The sequence below is a fragment of the Falco naumanni genome, chromosome 15, assembly GCF_017639655.2.
Source record: "Falco naumanni isolate bFalNau1 chromosome 15, bFalNau1.pat, whole genome shotgun sequence".
NCBI lineage: Eukaryota > Metazoa > Chordata > Aves > Falconiformes > Falconidae > Falco > Falco naumanni.
In genome coordinates this window covers 5,839,538-5,865,061 of record NC_054068.1, presented here as the reverse complement: position 1 = coordinate 5,865,061, position 25,524 = coordinate 5,839,538, and the positions used below count along the sequence as shown (strand labels likewise).

Here is a 25,524-nt window from a genome sequence, read left to right as displayed (position 1 = left end):
ACCTGCAGAAGAATTTCAAATATACTTCCAAATTCTGCTGCTTTTAATTACTTCACTTCCACCCACTGTCACATACTCTGTATTACAGGCGTTCTGAAGTGCACTTGTAAAAGTGAAGCATCGAAAAGTTCACCACCTGCTTTCTCATGTCTTGGTCTCAGCAGCCAGTAACAACCATTTTTTATGCAAACACATATGGAAAGCACACAGGTAGTGTTGCACTGCATGGTTTGAATATACAAGCTCAAGCTTGGTCTCACAAACCACAGGATTTCAAATAAAAGGCTACCTAGAATGGTATAAACAAAACTTCTGTTCTGTATTTAGGGACACTTCTTAAATAGGGCACTTCAGAGATCTGAAGAATTTTTGGAAACAGAAAGTAGTGAACGAAAACAATAACAAGCTAAAAATCTTGGGTTTCTCTCATGTCAAAACCATATTTAATCCCCCAGCCACATTTTGCTTTTACCTAAATTTACACTAACAGCAAATCTTTCAGTACAAAAGAGAAAAATGTGACTCAACAGAACCCTGTCTATAGGAAATACTTTGACACATGAGTAAGTTTAAGCATGGGAGGTGTCACACCAGATGAAATCACAGCCCTTGAAGTGAGGAACAAATCACTAAAGAGAAGAGGGGAAGCTGAAATGGCTGAAATGAATTACAGCTTACAATCTACACTGAATTGTGACCAAACAAGAAGTTACCCATCAGGAATTAATAATATTTCCTTTTAAAAATTATTAGGGAAACAATTCTCTGCTCGGGTGAAAGGCCATTTTCTTATAATACCAGCAGCTCAATTCTATACAGATTTTGATTAGGTTTGATTTATGGTGCAATTAACAGTTTGATCCAGTTGTAAATCAGAGGCAAAATGTCTCTTTCAAGTGGCTTTTTTGCTTTAACATTTGTAGACTTTAACGATATCACTGAGCATAGAAAAATGAATAATATGTTTGTCATGTTGATGTATATGATGTCCTCTTGTCCTGCTTTGCTGTGGTTGAAGTCATATAAACCAAAGTAGTTGAGGAACTGAAAACTGGGGTTTGTAGATTTTGCTTACAATCTGTTGAGGTTAATAGGCTGTTGTTGTGATAACTGTGTTACTGAGGATGCAGTGATGTACACTGAATATACACGATGAAAATAAAAAAGTGATATTTGAAATTATTAAATTGAAACCAAAAATCATACGCTGGCTAGAATTGCCCATAGAACAGCCGACTCCTAAAAACCTTTTGAATTAGTAAGCATCCACAAAGCACTTCCAAATATAAAATATTTTGTAAACTCTCAATGTTACCATTCTAAGTATATTAAAATTATATAAATACATATAATTGATGTAAGTATTAATAGTGCCCAAAATTTAAGTCTCTCAAAATCAATAAGGTTTGTAAAACTAGGGAAATGATATTGCAACGGCATGCATGTCGAATTGTTTACTTTTCTTTATCCACAGATCATGAAGGAAGTTCGGAGAGCATTGTGCAATGCATCAGCTGATGACAGTAAACTCTTACTTCTCAGCGCAGTGGGAAGTGTATTCTGTAGTGGCCTAGATTACTCATATTTAATTGGCAGGTTATCCAATGACAGAAGAAAGGAAAGCACTAGGATTGCAGAAGCTATAAGGTGACCCAAGCTTACCTATGATCTCTAAATTATGAAATGCAGTGTGTGATTATAAAGATATTTATCAGGTCCAAAAATGTTGTATATTTAAGTGTTGATTGCATTCTAATTACAGTCCTACAAATTTATTTAGTAAGAAGAACCTTGGACCTTTCCTTATTAGAAAAGAAAGCACATTTATTCCAATGCTAATATCCATAGGGATTTATTTTATTCCAGTTCTCTGTATTTAATATTTCAAATCATTCCTCCAAATTCAAATACAACTTTGTTGTTCTTTTTCCAAATTAGCTATTGCTTCATGTTCTACAGTGGTTCCTGAAAAGCAGATATTTTACTTGTTTTAATGTTCATAATTTTAATGAATTTCAGTACAAATGGGAATCCATGGCTTACTCATATTCTGTTGAAATAGCAGTCTGCCACTGTATTTCAGAACTTTATTAGAAGGGTCTCCACTCTTTTTCTTAAATTTAAATTACTTAATATATATGTAAATGTAGTTTTATTTTCATAACTAAAATGTGACTTTCCTTGTATATATCACATTACCTTAATAGAAACCCAGGGTTTATGACATGCAGTCTACAAATCAATCTGCACAATACATCACCAAATATTTCCATTATCCACAAGGTATACTTTATACATATTTGGCAGATTTTCCAGTATAAATCAACATTACCCCATTAAAGCCAATGGTATTTCACCGGTTTGCACCAGGAGAGGGTTTGGTCCCTTCCCCCCCCCAATTCCTAAAAATAAGTATTATTCTTCTGAGAGCTTTAAAATTTTATGTAGCAATTCTATGAACAAATATTAAAGAATTTGTTTTACAACAGATCAATATTTTTGATATATTAATATAACATAAGATCAGCTCTACTTATTACATTATTTGTATTAATCACCAATTATCTTTGTTACAACTACTGCAGATCAGTTTGGATTCTCAGTTTAATACTTCTGAAATTCTCAAAGTAGCAATTATTTTGAAAGAATTTAAAATGCACCTCTTAAACATAATAAATTATGACATGTTTTTAAGACCCTAGCTATGCTTGAGTATCATGTAGTGATATTTAAAAAAAAGAAAAACCCTTTGAAGGACACATCCTGATTTATTATATTTTTTTAATGTAAGGGATTTTTAATAATGTGGAACCAAAAAAAAATGTGACAGAAGAAAATCAGTATTCTTGTTTGAAAACGTGCACACTCACACTCCATTAGAAGATACAAATTTAATGTTATTCATGTAAATAATGTGTAGATAGGTATTGTTATATATGTATACGTTTATCTACACACATTTAATACACAGGTGTACTTACCAATTCAACATTTACATGAGTATAAGCCAGACTATGACACTCAGTTTTTCCATCCTTGGGCTCACAGAGCACTCTTGAAATACTGGTACAGTGTACTGCTCCTTGTCAAGAATGTCGGCTTCAGGCCCACTGGAAATAAGATTTTTATTGTACTTCTGGAAACAATACTCTACGTTTTCCATTTAGCACTCTCTGTGCTTTCTGTGAACAAAGGACTCAACTCATGGAAAATATACCGTAATAAGAGTAGAAAAAAATGTACACTTCGCTTTTTCAGTTGTTAGGATGTCCTAAAACACATGAACAGATCTCTGCTTCCACTGCTTTACATCATTAGACTTGTATCAAAATGAAATTAAAACTTTGATTACCGTGTCTTTCCACTTTCTGAAGTGTGGATCTCGTATACTGGTCACAAGTTAAAACTGAAGTTTAAATATCCGTCAAGTCTCATCTCATGTGAATGATTTATTCTTTCGGCCTCTGTCCTCATCCGCTGCCTTTGGGGCCTGCAGCTAACGGATGTGTGACGCTGTAGCTTCTCTCCAGGTACTGGACATAGATCCATCAGGTGTGTGTCCGGCATTGCACTCCAGGAGCAGGGAAAGGGCGGACGGACAGACTGCACTGCAGCTGTGCACGTGGCCCACGGAGCCCTGCAATCAAGAAACTCGGTGGAAGGCATTCCCGGCATCTGTCTCACATCATCGGATACATAAAATTCTGGATGTGCTCAGAAGAAAACAAAGAAGGACGACCTGACTTGCTCAGCTTCTTTATAGCCTTTGATGTACTTAAAAGCCCCAACCTGCAGCAAGACCTCTGCAACAACGCAGAGGTATCTGAGCATCCCGAAGTGTATCTGCTGGTCAGCTTCCCAGATACCCTCTAGCAAAACAAGAAGCCTTCTGCATGGGACACTTTTTCCTATCTTTGAGCTTCTGGCTGTACTTTGCAAATAGTTACAATTTTAAGTCCTTTCCAAAGAACTGCCTTGAAGTGGAACAAGGAGCTTCTAGGCCAGGAACTGCTGTGAGAAATTCAGAGAAACAGAAACGTGCCAGGTTCCAGGTACAAAGACAACTCACTGAAACAAATAACGTACCAAACAGGGAACACAGCTAAGTGCTGGACACTGCAGGTTCTGTAGACCAAATGCAGACATTTGTTCCCCTCGTAAGCTCCCAAATTTGTAGCCTTCCACTCCATCCTGCAGGTGGCATGTCCCATACCCATCCATTGTACCGTCCTCTGTGTTCCTCATCCTTCCCTCATGACAGAGACTCATTGTGTCTTCTCAGTGTTCTGTTCCACTCTCCCCCCATCTCCAGGTCCTCCCTTCCCTCCTCACTCATGAAGACTTCACATTTCTTTGAACACCTCCCCTCCATTAATGTGTTCTGCTTTGTTCTTCCTCTCCATCATCTAACCGTTTCCTCTCCACATCCCTAATTGCTTTTCCATATTCACTTCCAGTCCCATTTATCACCATGTGCTTCCTGCTTTTCCCCATAATGCTGTTTTCTTCTACCTCCACATGGTTCTCAGATCTGCTGCCACCATTTATCCATAGTTTGTTCTTTTTACCTATCATTCATCACATCCCTGTTCCCATCTGTAGTTCTGCTTGGAAGGCTTAATTGCTCAACTACGAACATTCTCAAAATTCTGGAATTAATCAGGTGTAGTGATCCACAGTCATTAATCAACCATAAACAACCGAAGAAATAATGAGATAAGGGAACAGCATTGCTTCTGCAAACAAAAATGAACCACAATTCTCTTTAATCCCGCTATCCTCTAGAAAGAAATGGTCTTGAAGAGACAAATACAATGTTACTTACTTCGCTCTCTTTGTCTGGCTGCTGATATTCTGGTTTATTACTCACTGTGTGAACAGAATGGCATCAATTCCCACGAGCCTCTTATTTTCCCATGGTCAAAACTCAACTCATTACTAGACAGCCTGAAAAACAGAACTCATTCATTGAACATTTAATGCTGGGTCACCTCAGACTCTTCATTTTCATTTAAAATATAGCCAATGCCCTTGCACTTCAGTCCAATAAAATACTTCTCTTCAGGATGTTCTCCATTTTTTGCCAAGTCGGCACTCTGACCTGCACGGCACACCTCCTGTTCTCAGGTACAGAAGTCTGGCTCTTTTTGACCTCAGTGGGAGACCTGCAGCTCATCAAAGGGCACATTTGACAACACATGTTCTTTCCTAAACTCTGTCAGCAAAGATGCACTCTGGATCTAACAAATACCTAGTGCAGGAACAGAACCTCTTATTTTGTTTTGAATTTAATTTATACATGTCTCTTTTCTAAAGTAATCGAGCATTTCGTTTGCCTCCATATACTGCTGCACACTGAGCTGCTGGAGCCCATAATTTGCCCACAATTACACTCATGCTTTTTCCTAATTGGTGTATAGGCTGTTCTGTTCAACAGATGTCTTTCCACAGTTGCTGGTAGGTAACTTATTTAAAATATCTTCTCATTGCACCGAATTTATCATGTTCTAATTCATTCATCCAGATGAATCCAATCACGTTTGCTTCCCTGTTATTTCCCCTGGCTTCACGTTTACTGTTACGGGCACCCAAGGGCATTTACTTTGTTACATCTTTGCCGAAGACGTTGCAACGAAGGCCCAACAGATCACTCACGTTAAGTCTTGCCCTGTTCAAACATTTCTCTCTCCCTCTGACTCCCCTTTGTAGGTCTTGTTCTTTCCGCTGGTGTGCCATAAATGTTTACGATCTCCCAATCCATTGATGGGACTTGCAGTAACCTTTGACCCAGGATCTTAAGAGAACTTTTTGGAACAAAACAAATATCCATCAATCCACCTGTGAGCTTCCTGTCTGTCACGCCACAGTATGTTCATCGAGTCAGCCAAACCAGATCATCAGAATCCACAGTAGCCATTGTGGAGCAAACTGAGAAGCGCTATGTGTACGATGAGTTACTGGTCCAGAACTAAAACCAAACCTAAACAAACCAAAAAGTACAAGAATCAGTGCATTCCAATTAATCAGTTCATATACAACATATACAAAACTATTTAATAACCCAGCTACTTGGAGAGATTAAATGACTAAATACGAGCAAAATTTTCCATGTGCAAACTAGAAAGCATCTTGCAATTCTAACCTCATAAAACTGGGCCATGGTATTTATTGTGTTCATCTGTGGTTCTAATTTGTTTTCAGATTAAGTACTTTAAGCTTGGGTATCTATCTAAGTGTTTCTTCTGTATTCAAGATCTTTCTTCTATTTTTTATTTTAGGGATTTTGTAAAAGCTTTTATTCAGTTTAAGAAGCCAATTGTGGTTGCTATCAACGGCCCTGCTCTTGGGTTAGGAGCTTCTATTTTACCACTATGTGATATCGTTTGGGCAAGTGAGAAGGCATGGTTTCAGACACCATACGCAACAATCCGACTCACTCCAGCTGGCTGCTCATCATACACATTCCCACAAATTCTGGGTGTTGCACTGGTAAGGTTTTCCACCTCAAATTGCTGAAGAACTTTTCTTAAACTCATGCTCTTCTTTCTCTCTTTAAAAAGTAAGACAGAAAACAACTGTTTCTCTTCATTGCCATGGATGGAAATGAAACCTGTGGAATGTTCATCTAATCCCATCTAATTTTTTAATCACAAAATGACCTCAGAATTCAATATATTACACCTGCTATACACCAAAAAGATTGAACACAGGTTGAAAAAAGCAAACATTGTCAAGGTCGTGCTAGAAAAGGGAAGAAATGCATTAGTGGAATAATGTTGCAGAGTGCTTGTCTGTATTGTGTTAGGATTGTGCAGTAACTGAGCAAGATACTGCTCTCTGCTCTCTAAAGGCAATCCATAATAATTCCAGTAAGGTTGCTTAGTTTTGGCCAGTATAACAAAGCAGAATTTGCCCCACAAAATATTTCATACTAGGTTCCATGACTCTTGGCACAGTATCACTGACAGTTACTCTTGTAAAATCAGCAATACAGATTCATCATGCATGCCAGCACATTTCTCTTAAATGAAATCCATGCTGTGCTCTGGCCACCTGCACAATCCTTAAATAGCTACTGAAACTCCTTTTAAAGTGTTTTGCAGCATGGAAAGATACAAGAGACCATTTGTAAATTTAATTTTGAAAATAGCAGACAACTATGGAAATTTTTTAAGGTAATTATAACCCAAGATCACAAGTAATCTTTTGGTTTCACAGGCAAATGAAATGTTGTTCTGTGGGAGAAAGCTGACAGCACAGGAAGCCTGCAGCAGAGGACTAGTGTCACAAGTATTTTGGCCAACAACATTTAGCCAAGAAGTGATGCTACGAGTGAAAGAAATGGCATCCTGCAGTGCAGTGGTAAGAAATCAAACTCCTTTGTAATTAAATTACATTTCACAGAGGTAAAGTGTGTTCCCAAGGCTTATCACATGGTGGGTCCTCAGTTTCCACAACCATACCTGTGAGAGAAGGCTAACACAGAAAATCTGGGTAGGGATCAGTGAGGTCGTGGAGTTTCTTGTTTTTCAGGGGCAGGGAGGATTACTTCCTTTCCCCATCTTTACAAGTATTCAACATGAGTGGAACCTCCTTGCCCCAGATTTTGAAAGATGGTTTAAGCACAGGTTTCCCTCATGAAGGTGGAAGAATCTGAAGCTATATAACTGTGCTGGGAAATCTCTGCAGGGCCAGTAAGAAAATGTATTTGCCTTTCCATTGTCCTGGCCTACTGTGTTGCAGCTGAGTCTGACTTCTCTTTTTTGCACCTGCATAGTTCCTGATTCTGCAACATGTTCTGCACAGTGCACCAGAAGGGTAGGATAGTGCCAGCTAACCTCTACTGTGAAGGAGAGGTGAGATGCAGACACAGAGGGATTTGAACACAGTCTGGTCACAGTGTATTAGAACTTTCCTTTTGTGTACATAAGAGTTGAAAGAAAATCCTTTCCTATTTTAACTTCCTAAGATTTTTTCCCTTCAGGCAGATATACTGCCATTCTGGGCACATCCTCATTTAACAAAAAATGCAGTGAAGAAAGTGATCGTGGCTGCAGTAAAACTGCACTAACTAAAGTGAAAATTGTTGCCGTTTCTTGCTGTACTTCCTATACCTGAAACTGTCTTAGCATCCCTCAGTTTCATTTAAAAGATCCTTTGTAAAAGAGAAGGTAGAGACACAGGCGATTTTTAATTAAATGAAGTGTAGATTAGATCTCACAGAAGACATTCAGAATGAAACTCTGGAAATGCAGCATAAGCTTATTTGATCATGCTGATATAAAGTGTACTATATGAGTTAGGAAAACCTCTGGGCCTTACTGTGAATTCTTCCTTCCTTCCCCGTTGTTGGCTGTCAATGAAATTTTCTCTTGAGAACTGTTAGAAAAAGTGGTGATGACTTGTGGACAAAGATGAGAGTTAAAACTGTCGAAGACTAGATTTACTCTCTGAGATCCTAAATGGAAATCGGGCTGAAGTCACAACAGCAATGAATATGATGAGCTCATCCAAGTTCACTGGAGCTACCTGTTCACAAACGGACCAAAAAACCACACAGGCCCCACAATTTGCAATTAACACCATTTACTTGAGTTAAAGAGAAATACTGCTTTGGAATAGCAAAATAGTAAAAGTTACAACAGGTGTAAAACCTGTAACCCAGACAGGAACGGGGCTTAACGTGTTGACAAAGCTAAGTAGTGAGTATGTGTCTCCCTTACCATAAGCACTGTATTAGTTTACATTAAACGTTCTGCCCTCAGAAAATCAGTAATGTATGAATTATTAATGGTTTTGTTTGACTAGTTGGGTCCTTGTGAGATACATGGTGGTGTTACATATTTCAAAAAGAATTTTAAAGGATGCAATCTCAATGTGTTTAAAAATGTGTCTAGGAAAAACGAACCGAACTATGGGAGCAACCATGGACCTTCTGTTAATGCCTTTAAGAACCTGCAGCACTTACTAAGGGCTTGAGATTGGGCTTTCCATTGCAAAAACCTTAGGCGATTTGTTATGGCTACTTGTATAGGCTAAGCAGATCTAATTCCAGAGCACAGTCAGAGGGTGCTTGTTTTGCTTAACACATTTTATAAAATATTTAACTTTTATAAAAATGTACATAAATAAACTTTAAAAGATATTTGCAGTAAAGGCTCCTTCCTATTAATTTCTGTTTTGATAAAGAAATGATGCATGAGGGGAAAATTGTTAAAGATGATGGACATCCACATTTGGGTTTCTAGCCTCTGTAATCTTCAAGACTATCTTCCAGAAAACAGGTAGCCACTATATCACGCCTCACACATTTTCGTTTCAAGAGATCACATTTTCAACAGGGGCAAGTTCAGCTCCTTCTAGTGCTTCATGGCAGACTGTCAATAAAGTAAGGTACTTCAGAATCTCTCATTTCTTTTAAAAATGTTGGCACTAACACATAAACTTCAGAAGTCCCTAATTCTGAAAGATGCTGACTATCAGCAAGTGGAGTTATGGCTGTAATTCGATTCTAATTTCTGTGCTCAGACTGTTAGATGTCAAAACAGAGTTAGTACTGTAAAAATGCTGTTCATGCCATTATCTATAGCAATTCTTTCAGATTCAAAATAAAATACTGAGTGATATTTTGGCTTTAGGTATTGGAAGAGTCCAAATGTCTTGTGCGGAGCTTCCTGAAATCCGGACTTGAAGATGTGAATGAGAAAGAGTGTCAGATGTTAAAACAGCTGTGGAGTTCTTCCAAAGGACTGGATTCATTGTTCAGCTACTTGCAAGACAAAATTTATGAAGTCTGATGTCTTGGCCTAACTTAAAGAGAAAATGCTCCACTTGTGAACCGAGTCAAACATTACCTGTGTTTGAAAAGCAGAGGCAATGCATCAGTGAGGAGTTTGTGACGGTGTATCCTAATACATATGGTTGTGTCAATTTCCTTGTGAGCTACACAGCTGCTTGTAGCTGGTTTGATTTTGTGTAACCGAGAAGTAGGCAGGCTTGTTCAGTGCACATAATCTCTACAGAGGGCTGCATCTTTCACATTGCTCATCCAGATAAAAGTATACATTCCATGTGCTGAGAAGCACCACTGAGGCCCAATAAGGCATACCATCTGTAATGATTTATTTTGTCTGTCCTTCTTAACTTATTCTTGCTGTTGCAACACATCTGGGCTGACACAGAGGGCTCAATCTAAAAACTGGGTCGGCACAATATTTTGTAGACCCAAACACCATGCTTTAGAAATATTTTAATTATTTTTTTCTAAGTTCTAACAGTGTAATGGAAAAATTTGATAATTTATATGTATAATATGTAAAGTTAGCTTTACAAAAACTACTAGGATTTTTTTCTTTGTTGAATTTATTTAACTTATTTATTTTGTGTTCATATTCAGCTGTTTATTGATCACAGATCTTATTTTCATACTTCCCTTGACTGAATTAATGGCATCACGTGAGAATGCAAACACATTTTTAGCAAAATGTGTAGAAAAATAAAGAATATATAGAAAACATACAGAATGCTGTGGAGAGTAAAAGAAGCAGCCATGTGCATGCTCCTCTATGTATAAAATTGTATGAAATAGATTCATTTGCCAGGGTTAAGGGAAAAAAAGTGGATTCTGAAACAGTGAGTCCCCCTTAAGTCTCTCTTCTCTTTCTGCCTTCTTGAGGAGCACTGAAGGGCTTGCCAACAAGATGCTTTATTTACGTTTACTATATTCCTGTTAGCCAGATATCAGTAACAGGGTGAGTGGTGCCGTTATGTGGCATCGTACTGTTTTTCAGGTTTAAACATCCCCTTTCGGTCTGAAGTCTAAAAGCAAATCCTTATGAGCCTTAGTCTAGTTGCCCGATTCCTCAGGTGTGAGATAATTTCTGCTCTGGAGGCCTTTGGGTGTGGGCCAACAGTTTATACAAGGTGCTAGTCATTGAACTAAGTGGAGGGAGAGGTTTTGTTTCGCTTTTCCCAGCTCTCCACATCTGGCCACCCCACCATCTGTTACAAGAACTTACGGCTATCCATAAAAGCAGTCCACAATAAACGACAAAAATCCAATCTGCTATTTTAGAATGTGATCCCAGTACTTTTCAGTGACACTGATTTCAGAACACTGGATCTTTTCTCAGTTCTTTCTTGCTAGTAAGGCAATTAATATGGAAATAACACAAGCATGCTCTGTGACTTCACCTGCCATTTAGTACGCCCAAATTAAAACCTCTTGAAGCAGAAGCTTTGCACATTTGTTTGCTTTGTAATTTGTGTACTTGCTCTCCATCCTTGAGCTCAGTGACTTGCTTCTTGGTTTAAACCTCTGCAAATGAGGCTGCTAGGTTTTCTCCCTCCTGGTCTTTCCATGAAGAGTTTTAAAAAGCCTTTGTGAAGTTAACAAACAGGTGATTATAGTAAACAGTAGCCTTCAACACATTAATGTAACATTTCTTTTTCCACAAATAATTAGAACAGCTGTTCTATGGCCTAATTGTACCACTGAATTTTAAGGAAATCATTACCCTAGAGGCAGAGGTTCTCATGGAAATTCTTCATTAAAAAGACAAAATCTGGCTTCTAATTAGCCTGTTTTAAATGTTTTCAAGAAAACCTTACCAAAACAAGTAACTAATTTTTAAAGAACTCTTTCGATAACTATTTGAAGTGATAGATGCACCACTTGTTTTATACGAAGACTTGCTTATTTCCACAACCTGCCAGCCGTGCCACAGAGCGCGTGCGCAAAGACTTGGTTGGCTCAAGGCCACAGGACCCCCTGCTATGCCAGTATGTGCACGTGAGTCACTTGTATGGTAGTCCCATTGAAAGGAGAGGGATTACTCAAGTGAAAACCACTCACATGCATACGTGTTTGCACAATCAGGCCTCCAGCATATGACTTCAGAAAAAAAAAGAAAAAAAAAAAAGCAATGGAAAGTACCGTGATTCCTCAGTTTCCTTTATTTCCTTTATTCCCGTCCAGAGAGCCATAACTCCTAGTCATGTGTTAATAAGATATTAGGAAGTTTATTTCAATACTGTGCTTGGGTTTTGTAGATTAATATAGAAAATTGCTCAGCAATGTGAAGGTATGCTTTCCATATGAGATTTTCAAACAGAGAAGAATTGTAAGTTGTTAGACCTCTAAACTGCATCATTTCATCTGAATTTTCAGATATCTGTATCTTAGCATTTTTTATGACAAAGGAATGGTTGAAATACATTTTCTATAATTATTTTTCCATTAAGGCAAGCGCTAACCATAGTTAACATTTTTAATTATTCATATCTATACAGTTACAGTCTAGTTTTCATGGAATCTATTTTCCCTTCAAAAAAGAGTAATAACAATGTCAAAATCTTCTTTTCCAGTATTTAAAGATCAGAATCAATTTTCTCTTGTGTTTCTGTCCTTGCTAGGTATTCAGATATCTAGATGTACTGTACATATTAGTCTGGGTACCTTTACTAATATTCACAGTATTTAAGAGTATAAATGCAATTTGTTGTTAAGTATGTTATTTTATCCGTGTAAATTGTTTTGTACAATCTTTAAAAATCTACAGTTTAGCATTTGTAGATATTAAAGGTAAGCAATTTATTTTGTGTTGTCCTGCATGTATATTTTTGCTGTAGATAAGTGTTGCTTAGTTTACTATTTCAGTACATTTCTGTTTAAATGAATAAGCTTACAAACTTTAATACAGTATATATTTTCAGAATATAAACTTTTATATTTCTGTCGTAGGTTAGGGTATGCGTTTTAGGCAATCTTTTTCACTACTATTAACTGTTCTTTTAACCTATAATATAATGGTTTTGTGCCAATAGTTTTTCATTAGAATAAAATGCTCTTTTAATGTTAGGGATGAAAGACAATTTTGGTTGGGGTTTGTTTTATTTTGGTGGGTTTTTTTTATTATTTTGCCAGCCTGTACAGTTTTAAATGTAATTTATAAATGTATTGCATTTGTGAATAAGCCTTACCATTAGGTACAAGAAATCTTTAAAGCTACATAATTGCTTATGTAGTGCTAAGGACTTCCCCAAATAATTGCTGTAAGAAAGTTAGCAAATCAGAGTACAGGGCCTTAAGTTTTTCTTGTGAAAAGGATAATACGGGTTGTTTGTTTTGAACAACATAGGTAGACTTGTCAGCATGGGCTTTGTTATATATAAACTGTGCATTTGTGCTCCCAACCACAGTAGTTTAATCTCAGGCTTTGTGTGGCTGGGTCTATAAAAGTCAAATCTGGCTAAAGCCAGCACTCTTTAGGAGACACTAAAGAAGTTTACATAAGAGACTTATAGACAATCTTATCATAGTACATTTGGGTACTCGGTATCCTAGATGTGTTCTCTGTGTCTGCCCAATTAACCGTATGTTTTAAGCCATATTAAATCTCTTTACTGCTATTTTAAATACTACAATGAAAGTCATTCACTAGCTTGCTTACTCACAGACAGAATTTCAATTTTTAGTGAATAAAAATATTATGCCTTCCATAAAAACAAAGGACCAAAGAATTGCATTATTCTAACAAAGCATTAGTTCCTTCGCCAGTGAACTAGTTTGACATTTGTACTGGAGATCAAATAGTCTCTTTCTGCTACAAACACTGCATTCTCATCCATGTCAAGTGTAAGGGGAAAAGAGGTATCCACTGACCTATTGGGAAAGGAGTGATGTTCAGCTAGGATGGCATGTCTATTGGTAAGGCTTATTACCAAACCTCTGAGATGAAGCAAAGAACCAAAAATTCACAAATTACGTCAATGTAAATTTATTTTCAGAACTTGCACAAATAATTAATTGTAGAACTTTGCAAATTAGGCCCTTAAGTTATTTTGTCAGAATGCCATGGAACAGACTAAAACAGTTTCTAATATTTGTAATGAGTACATATTATAATATTATAAGGGTACAGGCACCCCTATATCACAGTGTTGTAAATATTTTCTGAAACTGGTACAGTACTGAGGGACTTGTATCTTCTGATATATCAAATATTGACTGTCTAGATCAAATTGTACACAATTTATTTGTTGATGGTCCTGTAACTAGTGTATGGACACATTTCTGGGTGCCTTAGAAGTTGTATTTTTCATGTGTGTTAATATGCAGTATTTATACATTGTGAGAAGCTGCTTTGAATAAAAACATCGAAACTTCATTTCAATGCAGTGATTTTCAATTTTACATAATCAGAATGACAGACCCTTGTATGATATATGGTAAAGCTAATTCATGGACTCAGCCTTTTAAAAGAAAGCAGGCATACAGCAGGCTTTTTAAAAGAAATTAAACTTAAAACTGGTTTTGTTTTCAAATGGCAAAGAACAGGGCACTAAAAGACAGTGCAGTAAGAACTCTCTGAAATTATTCATCATGATACATCTCATTTATCATCTCATTATCAAATCCAAGAAAACTACCGAGAACTGCCTTATAAATTCACTTCTAGGACACCTTCTCCACCGTTATTACTTCCACTATTTGATATGTGCATGTTACCTACAGCGTATCTGCCCAGAACCAACTACTGCATACAGCATTTTGGCTCCACGTGAGGGAATTTGATTTTGAAGCGCTATTTGGCAGGGAGGCCAAGATTCAGCCCAGAACCCCCTTGGTGCAGTGTGAAGCTGGATCACCCCGAGGTCCTGCATGGTTATAGGTGGCAATCCTTCCATTGGGTCTCTTGTATACAAGGTGATCATTTTGCTGTAGCGTCCATGAATGCTGTTTCCAGTCATGTATCCATGATTTAAAAAGTAACTGTGAATTAATTCTGTAATTACTGTAAGGATATTTTCCCAGGGATCCAGTGTAACCCAAGCCACCTATACAACAAGGTCTGAAAAAACAACCTACGCTTCATTCGAAGGACAACAGTTATGTTCTAGCAGTTATATTGGTTAGTTTTAAACTGACAGACACTGTTAGTAAAAACTGTGGTTAGCTATTTAGAGCAGAGGATTGAGCACTTTAGTCTTGCTTCACCATCAACAAATCCAATTATTTATTACGGTGACTCTTGTCAGGAAACAACTTATCATAGCCTGCACTGGACAGTAAGCAATGTGCATATGATAAACAGAGTGTGATACCTTTCTTGTCTAACAGATTTATTGATAAGTTTTGGCCTTAACATAAATCACCAACATGTGAATTTTACTTCAAATAACTCATTTTTAAAGGAAAGCAAAAATTCTTTAAAACTTAAAGATTCACCCAAATATTTTGTCAAGTGAAGGTTTTTTAAAGCAAGATAAATGTTAGTCCTTGTTGCTGTAAATTAATATATGAACAAACTACATGGAAGAGGCATCCATTAAGTAGATATAAAGAAAATCTACAAATTTAAGCAGACAAAAGACTAGTCTATGAATTGCATGTATAAAAGAATGGGCAAGTATTAATACCACTTAGAATATAAAAAGTATTCATACAGATCAAAGCCCTACATAAACTAACACATGCCCTTCCTCATTTTGAGTTTTGAATAATAGAAACAATATTGCATATGGAAAGAAGAAAGGTTCTGAAACATGAACAGCAAATGAAAGCACGTGAGAAAACCAGGACACCATTTTAAAGACTCTGGGACTTTTAAGCAAATCAGGTCTCAGAAGTCAGACCGGGGACAGTTTGGTTGAGGAGGAAGAAGTCAGAGGGTGAAATTCTGGGCCCATTAACTTCAGCAATTCACCTCTCCCTGCTGCCTTATTTTTCATGAAACTGCCTCAGAAGATTATAAAATTTAATAAAACATAATGCATCTGTTCACGACTCTGATGTCTAACTTATCCTCAATACCAATCTACAATCATAGCAGAGTTTCAAATCACTAAGAAAGCCAGACTAACAGCCCATTCTAGAATTCAAACCATTTGAATTGTGCTAGCACCACTTTGCTTTAATTTATACTTTTCTCTTGGTTTAACAAAATTTGCTTATTACAGCTGTAAAATAATAATAGAACCATGAAAAACTTTGTTGAATTCCAATTATTGAGTCCATCTGGCTTGACACAGTAATTTTCACCTGGAACTGTCAAAAGTACTATGGGAGAAGGAGATTTTCATTTTGGGAAGAGGAAAAAGTTTATCGTTTAATAACTTTAAAAATCCTAAGCTAAACTGTATCACCTTTCCTTATCCCTTCCTGGCACTAGTGTCACTTGAACAAACTCTGTGGATCTAAGTCAAAAGCCACTCAGATCAATGAAGATCCTCCTACTGACTCTGTTGTTTCTAGGTCAGCCTCAGTGGTTGACAGATGCCACAGCAAACTCCTTCACCATAATAGTACAGGGAATATCATGTAGCCATCTTCGTCGAAAAATAGTATGGCACTGATCAGAAAGACATAATTAGCACAGGAGACAGGGTTCTCTATCCTTAGTTGAAAATTTAACCACAGCGTCTAAGAAATTTTCAATAAAATTCAACATTTTCAATTTTATCCCTGACTGTTGTTACTAGAAAGACATGCTCTGCTGTGTTTTAACCTTCCCCAGCTCTTCAGACACATTTGTCGGCTTGGATTCTGGATGACTATGTAACATCTGTGAAACTTATTTTGTACACTGGTTATAGAAATATGTTGGTGAACAACTATAAAGAGAAAAGTGAAAATGCTTTTTGCAACCAAGAGTCATGTTTGAAATGGGCTCAGATGTTAGATAAAAAGCTGCATCTAACATTAGGGTTTCTACACTGAAAAATTATTTAAACACTAAGTGGCAATCTTGACTTGTTAGAATTAAGTTAATTACTGTCATCTAGACGTAAGTTATTCACAGTCATCCCAAAATGTGTTTGTGATGTGTCTGTAAATAAGTGCTACAAGTTCTATTATTCCAAAAAGATCCGCAATTTTACACCGCTGTCCTTCCAGCCCTCTGGTTAGCAATTACATATGCTGCCTACCAGGTTCTAGGGTATTCCCTTTGTACAAGAGGTTCATTAAATGGATAAAGGCATTCACAGAAAATTCTGCCCATGCCTAATTATTCAAGATCTGAATTATCTTAGCCTCTCACTTGTTTATTTTGTATGCAGCTGCAGCGAGTTGTTTGTCAGGGACTCAGACTCCAAGTCCACTTCTTGCCCATTAGGCTCATAATGAGCAACAACTCAAAACTCCTGCCAGCTGAGCTGCCGAGGGATTCCCTACTGTTTCAAGGGTAAAGGTCAGATGAGCACGGCTTTGCTGATCGGCAGCAGCATGCCCACTGGTTGGAGTGCAGGATTTGGAGTCGACAATTGCTCGACCCTGATCCTCTATTTCTGAAAGCAAGCCTTAATAATATCAGTGGTCCAGCCCTCTGTGGGTTTTCCTGCCATAATGACCTTTCATCACGCCTTTGCATAGGGCTGCTCCCTGGAATGACATCTGAAAAAATGTAAGGTATTAACTATAAAGCAACCTGCATGTTCCTTACGCCAGTGACCAGACCATCTGAAAAAAGCAATGGACAAGGTGATTGTAATTCCCATACCAGCCTGAGCACTACGCTGTGCCTAGCTTAATCAGACCAGACAAACAAGACATTCTATTTTTCATGTATTTACATGTAACAGGATAAAACAGACTTATTTTCCCCAATGCTAATGTGATGCCAGTTGGAAAGAAATATCCCAAAACATATCAGACCTGATAGGATTGCTCTTCCATACATGGCTGTAACTGGTTTGAACACAAAGATACTCTCCCTCTCTAAATGATGTTTCTTAAATAAACCCACTTTCTCAAAAAAACTGTTGAAAGATTAAACTGAGCTTTAAAGAAGTAGGCTGCGATATAGCTAATTTGAAAGGCTAAAACTTTTCCCAACCGTTTCAAGTATGAGAAAATCCAACAGCACTCTATTTGCGATTCAAGCACTTGGTAAACACACTGCACAACTGTACCATGGCTGTGTGCCAACAAAATGGTGAGTCAGCAGGCAGGGTACGGAATCAAGTGTCAAGAATGCATTTAACCCTCACTCCAGAGAATGCTTTTCTTACAAACAGAATGAAAAATTCCATAAAAAAAAAAAAAAAAGGTGGAATTTTTTTCTCCATTACTACAGGCAATTATCTCAACTTTCTTCCAACTTACAGAAGCTCTCAAATTTTAAATTAGGACAAATGCTTAAGAAAATAGCAATCGGCAAACTGATAAGAAAGAGGTTCATAAACACGTTATCAGTGTGGTCCTATGATCCTTACTCTGACAAAAATCCCACTGATAATCCTGGCAAGGCTGAGTGCAGAAGGGTTTCATGGGAGCATTAGATCTATAATACTAAAACCTGCACACATATAAAAAGGAGTAGATTTCCTAAAGAAAATACAGTTCAAATGACCTGTCATACTCCCAAAGGAGTATCTGTGCATGCTACTTTGCTTCACAGTGTTATTGTGGAGTGTTTGAAGAAATCATGAGGTTTCCTAAATCATTTTAAAATTAATCCCTCTTAAGAAATTCCCCACTGAAGCATCACTTTGCATGATGACCCTAGATATTCTATTCAGAATAACAAAAAAGGATGAGAAGATCAAGGATTTTAAAAAAAAAATATTTGAACAATATTTGAAAAAGGGCCCAGTCTTCCACCGGAAAATTTGAACACTCATTTACAATGTTGTTAAACACTGTCAAACCAGAATGGCAGCATTTTATACCTACTTTCTTAGGTACTCCTCACAGGTGTAAATAACCACATTGGACACCTGTGGAGGAGGGGAAAGGGAAAAAAAAAAAAAAAAAAGACTCTAGTTATTACTTCACAGTGTTAGTTAAGGGTAATTATAGACCAGCTGTGAATTTACAGCTTACCCCCATTAAGGAACAGCTACAGCTTCCAGTTAAAGGCTGAGAACAGCTAGCTCTGCCATACCTCTTGCTGCTCAATCCTACAAACGCCTACACAAATGAATAATTCTTTTTATACATCTTGCCCCACTGAACTCCACAGCCTGAGCCGTCTTCTACAGGAACTCAACTCACAGCCAGTAACGTCCCTTTAATGTTATTATTTGTCCTGCCCTGGATTAAGCCTGGGCTGTGAAACTATGGAGATAAGAATTAGTTTGTACAGACATCTAAAGTACAACCAGGGCAGAAATTCTAACAGTTTCCCTGCCCAAATCTATGAAAGAATTTTTCTCCCATCTAACAGCCCTCATAAAGCCTAAGCCCAAAGTTTAGACAAAACCAGTCACCTATGGCATTAAGACACAAGCCCTACCAAACCCTGCTGCAGTGACTGAAAAGACTTTTACCCCAGCCTTCACCCCTGTCTTTCTGCCAGATGTCAGCAACCATAGCAGGGACTGCAGATTAGACAGCTGTCTCTGCAACAAAGAAGATAAATTTGAGCTACGAGCTCAAACGGTTGATCTAGGATACTTGAAAGATGGCAACCTCCCACAGAGGAACACAGCAGCAAGGAGGAGGTTATCTCTTCAAACACTGCATCCCCATTCACCATGATCTTACGGCCTGGAAATACAGAAGTATGACTGAAGAATAACTTTGATGCGAAACCAGTGTTGCTCACTGTGAGTGATTCTGTCATGGTTTACACTTGACTTACACAAGCATAAGAACAGAATAAAGTCCTACAGAACTTCAGTTCTGAATGCAAATTCCCCATGTATGCTGCTAAATTCCTCCATCTGATATTCATGAAGAAAGAGGAATGTAGAAGATTGTCAGCTTGCAGTATATGGAAGGAAATCATGACACATCTTTCCTGTACGCAGAGAGTTCTAAGTAATCTTCCATCATTATCCCAGCACTAATTCCCAGAAATCCTGCAGAGCTCCAGAACTCTCTAGAGCACTATTTCACTTTTTTTAAAAAAAATAAAAATCCAGTTACAAATAGAAAATTATTTGCCCATTCTTGCACTCCCATACCCAAACACCCTTTTGGTCTTCTGTGTGTACATTCCTGGGAAATGCTAACATCTGCAGGTTATACCAGTTTACGCTGCTTGCAAACATATTGAACAAATCAGAAGAGTAACAGACCAAATGAAAGGGGCGCATGCAGTGGCACCACAAGACTAATACAGTTGTTGATTTAGCAGCAGAAAAATCTGAACACTTTACAACTTGGTGGTTTGTTGTATAAAGGCTCTTCACCCATATAAGAACGTGAATTATTGTTGAGAATTTTATTTATATAGACTGCATTTTTTATACAGAAAGCATAAGCAGAGACTGTTTTAAATAATTTCAGATACTCAGCACTAAATAAGTGGCTCACTTTCAGGAAACAACCAAGAAAAAACATTCCACAGAATGTCATATATTCCTTCAAATGGGGAGTTACATTTCATCAGGAGGGATGCTTAAGTGGAGTAAGTCTCAGTATGGGGACTGTTTTCAGCGATAGTTTTAATTAAGTAGTAAAATACTAATAAAATGTTTAGTCAGGTTGCATTTAAGTAGCACTATAATGATACATAACTACTAAAAAAGTGCAAAAACCGTTCTGCAATCGGCTGCATTCAGTTTTCATGCACTGTGCAAATCCATTTAAAAACAGAAAGGATTCCAATGTCCACTGTACAGTGGCCAGCATACAGGCAAGCTGTGAAACTTATGCTCTGAGTCACAGAGGAGGGGCTTTTATTTAAAAACATACTTTTAAGTTTCTTTAACAGGAGCTACAGAAGTTAAAATAAAAACATAAATTTAAAAAAATTGAAATATCCAAAGCGCTGAAAAAAAATGCAACAAGTACAAAGGCATGCCACCATAAATGGACTGGAATTACATCATAAATGAAAAAAAAAAAAGAATCATATTCTAAACACATACAGGAACAAATAAACACACAGCAGCAGTGAGGCCAGCAGCTCTTCTGCACAGTCATAATTAAAAACCACCAGGAAAACAAGGAAGAGCCTGTCAGGAAGCACACAATACAGGCTGGCCACACCACGGGTGACACAGCAGAAACGTGTCCCCAGCACCACACAGCAAAGGGTTAGGCATTCGATTCAGAAGTGAACCTGGTGGAAGAGGCACCAAAACGTTTTGCTGCAGCTAGGTACGGTGAGAGAGGTATAATGCTGTGTGTGTAAGCAAAAAGTGCAGTCAGCAAAAGAAACCCGGCACAGCCAGGATTAATTTCAACCGAAAGAAAATGCAAATATTTAAAACTGAAAAATGTGTCAATGAAGATAAAGGCTCAGGGGAAAAAAGCATAAGGATAAAGTTGAAATACAGTCCCACAAAACTGCCATCATAGCAGAAATTAAATGAAATGTACTGGAGAGAAAAATATTTCTAATTTAGATATAATTTATATTATTATCTTTAGAAGATAACAACCAATAACACCAAGTACAGAGACATTTTGATTTTCTAACAGCTCCTCTTACTGATGACAGTAGTTCTTTACTTGTGGTATAAATGCAGTAAGTAGCTGACAGCCCAGCATGTCCCAAAGTTGCTCACAGAATCTTTATACTCTTTATAGATCTTTATATTCCTCAGCAATAGCCATTGGTGTCTTTTAGACTAATTAACGATAGGCTGCTGCGAACATGGGCCCTTGTTCCAGAAAAGGTACTCTTTGTTCTTATATCAAATTTAAGTAACACTCATATAATTATCACAATGACAAATAGTTTATAAATATACCTAATAATTTTGAAAACTTATTTTTATTTTGATCTGTTAAACTAAAGCTTGGCAGGCCCTTCCAATCTAAATTATTTTATGATTTGCAAACTAACGTGGTACATCTCAGCACCATTAAAACCCTCAGATTTCCTGAGGCCATAGTTCCACTTGTTTTTAAGACAACCTGTGGAACGACCTGTTGCAACAGGGCTCCTTCCAAGTCAAAGAAAACAGGGTATCTCCTCATGCAATTCTTTCAAAATTTGCATCAATGGAAATCAAGTACCGAATTTACATAGCTGCCTTTGAGAACCTGTCTTTTGTGTCTTCACTGCCAAGTTTTCAGTGTTTAGGCAAAGTCTTTGCTCAGAATTGTGCCAATAATCCCTTTAAAAACACAAAAATGCCTGCTTTTGTGAGCACTGGATAACTCCAGAATGTCCACCAAGGTAGCATTTTGAGCATGTGCTCAGTAATGCAGCTCTCAGGCAGTCATATTCTTAACATCTGTAACTGCCATATGTTTAAAAACATTCTTTCTTGAAAATAAGCCTTCATATCACTTTACAAAACAGAGGTAGGCTGAGATACGGGATTTGCAGAGGCTTGGATTACTTTTGCCTGTGTATTACTTGCATATGATCTACAAAAACACTAAATCACAGTTTTGGTTTTTTAATTAAAGCAGCTGACCACAGGTTATACACAAGAAAATAATTATGTTTTTAAAACAGGAGGAAGGCCTTGTTCATTTGACAGGAACAGTAGATTTTTCAGAGATTCAAATCTTACCACTAGAAAAATAGGTCATCTTCAACTGACATGAAAAGAATTACAACCAGCCAAGAACAAAAAGCCAAACCCACATGCTTGGGGTGAGGTTCTCACCCTGTAAGTCAATTAATGCTCTAAAATGTTCTCATTTCTATTCTGCAAGACCTCCCAATTTTCACTGTGTAAAACCTGTGCTTTGAACATTAAGGAAGATGACATTTATATTATGGGAGTATGATATGCAGCGGGTTAATGTTCTACTTTGTGAACAGATTACCAAGAAAGAACCTTCCCTTTTCATAAAAGCCACTTTTTTAATTTGGATTCAGAAAGCTGATTTCACCATGTAACTGAGTCATCAAGGAGACCACTGAGCAGCAGCATCAGCCAAGAAATTGATTAATTACATCTGCCGCTGCTCAGTCCTGCACCTTGCTTTTGCTCAAACCCATTTGTACTTAGTTGCCATATTGTTCAGGACTTCCCTGGGACAACATGCACCACTGTTTGTTTTCCAGATGTTGTGCCGATCCACAAAGCGACACTGCTGAAGCAGGACAGGAACCTCATTCCCACCCTCCCAGACAAGTGCCCTGACATGTGCCCTCTCTCACTGGCTTTCTGAACATTTACCTGCTCTTTGCAAAGCAGAACAGTTTCAATGGGAGGCACTGAGAAAGCCTTCCTTCACTTCTAAGTATCCTGTTCATCATTTGGGATATACTTGGGGATGATGCAGGAGGTAGATTCAAATCCATCGAGTAGATGAGGGCATTACAGCTACATCGCCCACACTCCATATTCTGGAAAAAGGCTGTGACATTTGAAAGAAGCAGACAGCATCTCTTCATTGGCCATATATTTTTCTTGAGCTTTCCTGCTTCGTTACTGATCCTTCACTCTAACCTGGTTAGATACCTCAGCACCTAACTTGCTGTGTATCACGTAAACCCTCAGATTCAGGGACTGCAATGCTGGCCAATACAAGATCTACATTAACTGTGTAGATTTAGTCCACAGACTCAGTTCTTCAAGTTTTACAGAAGGAAGCTTTGATTTGAGAGATTGTTGCAAGACAGGCCCCTAGAACCCAGAAGTTCATTTTCTGCAGAATTCTATGTTATATTTTTAGAAGAATTATGTCCTTCTTTATTTCATGTGGTATTATATATCCACTGCTTAGCTACAAAGCAGGATGTTACATGCTGTTAACAGCAGTGTAAGTTAAATTCAAGGAACCTTCCCAGACTGATTAGTAAATAACACTAAATCATGTAATAAAAATAAAACCAAAACCAAGTAGAAGCCTTATGATACTGCATTGTCACTACAAACTGACAAATGGATCGTGATAATATGTATACAGTCAGAGATCAGACATAGTGCTCATATGTATATAATATAGCCAAGCAAAAAGGAAAAATTCTCTCACTTAAGAATTCCTAAAACTGAGTGCAGAGTGGGCAAATTCACTGGGTCCAATGTGGCAGCAAGGTGACCAGTAACACCCAAATCTTTTTGCCTTCTTTTTCTTTTCCTAGACTTTGGCATTGGTAGATGTGGTGCTAAGGGACATGGTTTAGTGGTTGACATGGCAGTGTTAGGTTTACAGGTGGACTTGATGATCTTACAGGTCTTTTCCATTCTAAATGATCCTGTGATTCTATTACAATAGAGATGAGATCCCAAACACAGGCTTGACTCAGTTGCCAAGATGCTGTGGTAAGACAAACAAAGACATAACTCCTGTCCCAGAAGAAGGAAAATTCACCATCAGAAATGCAGAGTTATAAATACAGATACATGGAAATTTAATATTGACCTTGCTGTATTAAAATCAATGTGAGATTTTTCACCAACTTGAATGAAAATAAGATCAAGCCCACAGATGGGACATATGCCAGTTTTGCTCATTAGACTCTACCTAGCCTTTGCACAGTGCCATTTATTACAATGATCACACTGGAGGGAGGTCTTCAGGATCAATACAAAGCAGAAAGAGGCACAGTAAATTTGTATGAGATTTAAAAATGGGGTTTGAGGCTTGGGACCAAGAGACAAGAAGACAGAAGACAAGTAGCAGCTGATACAAATCATTAGGACTCCAAGAGAACCGTGAAACAATGTCACAAACACAGGGCTTAGAAACTAACAGGGTAAAGCACAAAAAAGACGTTGAAAATGAGGCTTTACTACAAGAAAAGAGGATGGCTGAGTGCATTTTCTTATTAAGGTAATAAGGGGAAATCAAATGTTTCTCAAAATCGAGACTTGGAATTACTCAATGTATCTATGGTTTTGTTGTCAGCCCGCAGAGTGAAAAGTATTAGATATGAGAGCTTTTAGTGATTTGAAGGGAAGTAGGAACTAGCCTAAACATGAGGCATGGAGTAATGCACTGATTAATTTACTTAGTATTTCAAAGTCCATAAACAACAATTGTTAAAATAACCACAGAAATTTAAGGATACTGAGAATTGAATGTTCTCAGAGTACACAATGACATTAACAAGCAAACAAGCAGTTAGTGGGTATCACATGATTGATTTTTTAGTTCATAGTTATGAACAACATTTGACTCAAAAAATATAAAGATACTTCCACTGTGACCGACAGCAAGACAAATGAATTAGGGACTGCAAGCCAAAGAGTCTACTTTATCTCAAGAGAAGGGTTGCTTACTCATCTCTAGTCAACAGCCCCTTTTAAAAATACTGGAAGTATTGGGTGGAATTTAAATTATTTGTGAGGGTGGAAGACTGAGAGGTTTCCGTACACGACCAGTCATTTACCAGAAAAATATCAGATGCTCTATTGCATTGTTTCATTATATTTACAAGAAAATTATTTTTTCCCCAAATTAAACTCCAGCCGATACAGCTGAACTCAGACACATCACAGCAGATGGAATTTGCTCTCCCCTCTTTGCAATGTAAGTTTGTTGCAATTTACTATTTACTTTTCCCCTGGTCATATGTGCATTTCTGAATGAATCAGTACATTCCAATCATTCAAATGAATCAGTTCATACTTGAAATGAAGTTCAAATGAATTCAAGTGAATCAGCCAGCTTATAGAAAGAAAACAAGTAAGTAGGTTACGGTGGCAAGATTAGTTACA

The 25,524-nt window shown here is 37.5% G+C and overlaps 1 protein-coding gene and 1 long non-coding RNA gene across 3 annotated transcripts in view; one reads left to right on the top strand and one right to left on the bottom strand.

The window, feature by feature from the left end:
* The window catches only part of CDYL2 (chromodomain Y like 2), a 61,054-nt gene extending 46,886 nt beyond the window's left edge, over window positions 1-14,168 (top strand). Inside the window, exons 4-7 of the mRNA XM_040615185.1 lie at window positions 1,475-1,647; window positions 6,279-6,489; window positions 7,219-7,362; window positions 9,639-14,168. Of these exons, the coding sequence (XP_040471119.1) occupies window positions 1,475-1,647; window positions 6,279-6,489; window positions 7,219-7,362; window positions 9,639-9,797 (687 nt within the window). The 3' untranslated portion in view covers window positions 9,798-14,168. The remainder of the gene's footprint in view (window positions 1-1,474; window positions 1,648-6,278; window positions 6,490-7,218; window positions 7,363-9,638) is intronic.
* The window catches only part of LOC121097840, a 72,577-nt gene that overhangs the window by 39,817 nt on the left and 7,236 nt on the right, over window positions 1-25,524 (bottom strand). Inside the window, exon 1 of one of the 2 annotated variants that reach the window (XR_005831099.1) lies at window positions 3,353-6,272. The exons of the other annotated variant lie outside the window; for it this stretch is intronic. This is a non-coding gene — a long non-coding RNA (uncharacterized LOC121097840). Of the gene's footprint in view, window positions 1-3,352; window positions 6,273-25,524 lie in introns of those variants that run through there. 2 annotated transcript variants of the gene reach the window in all.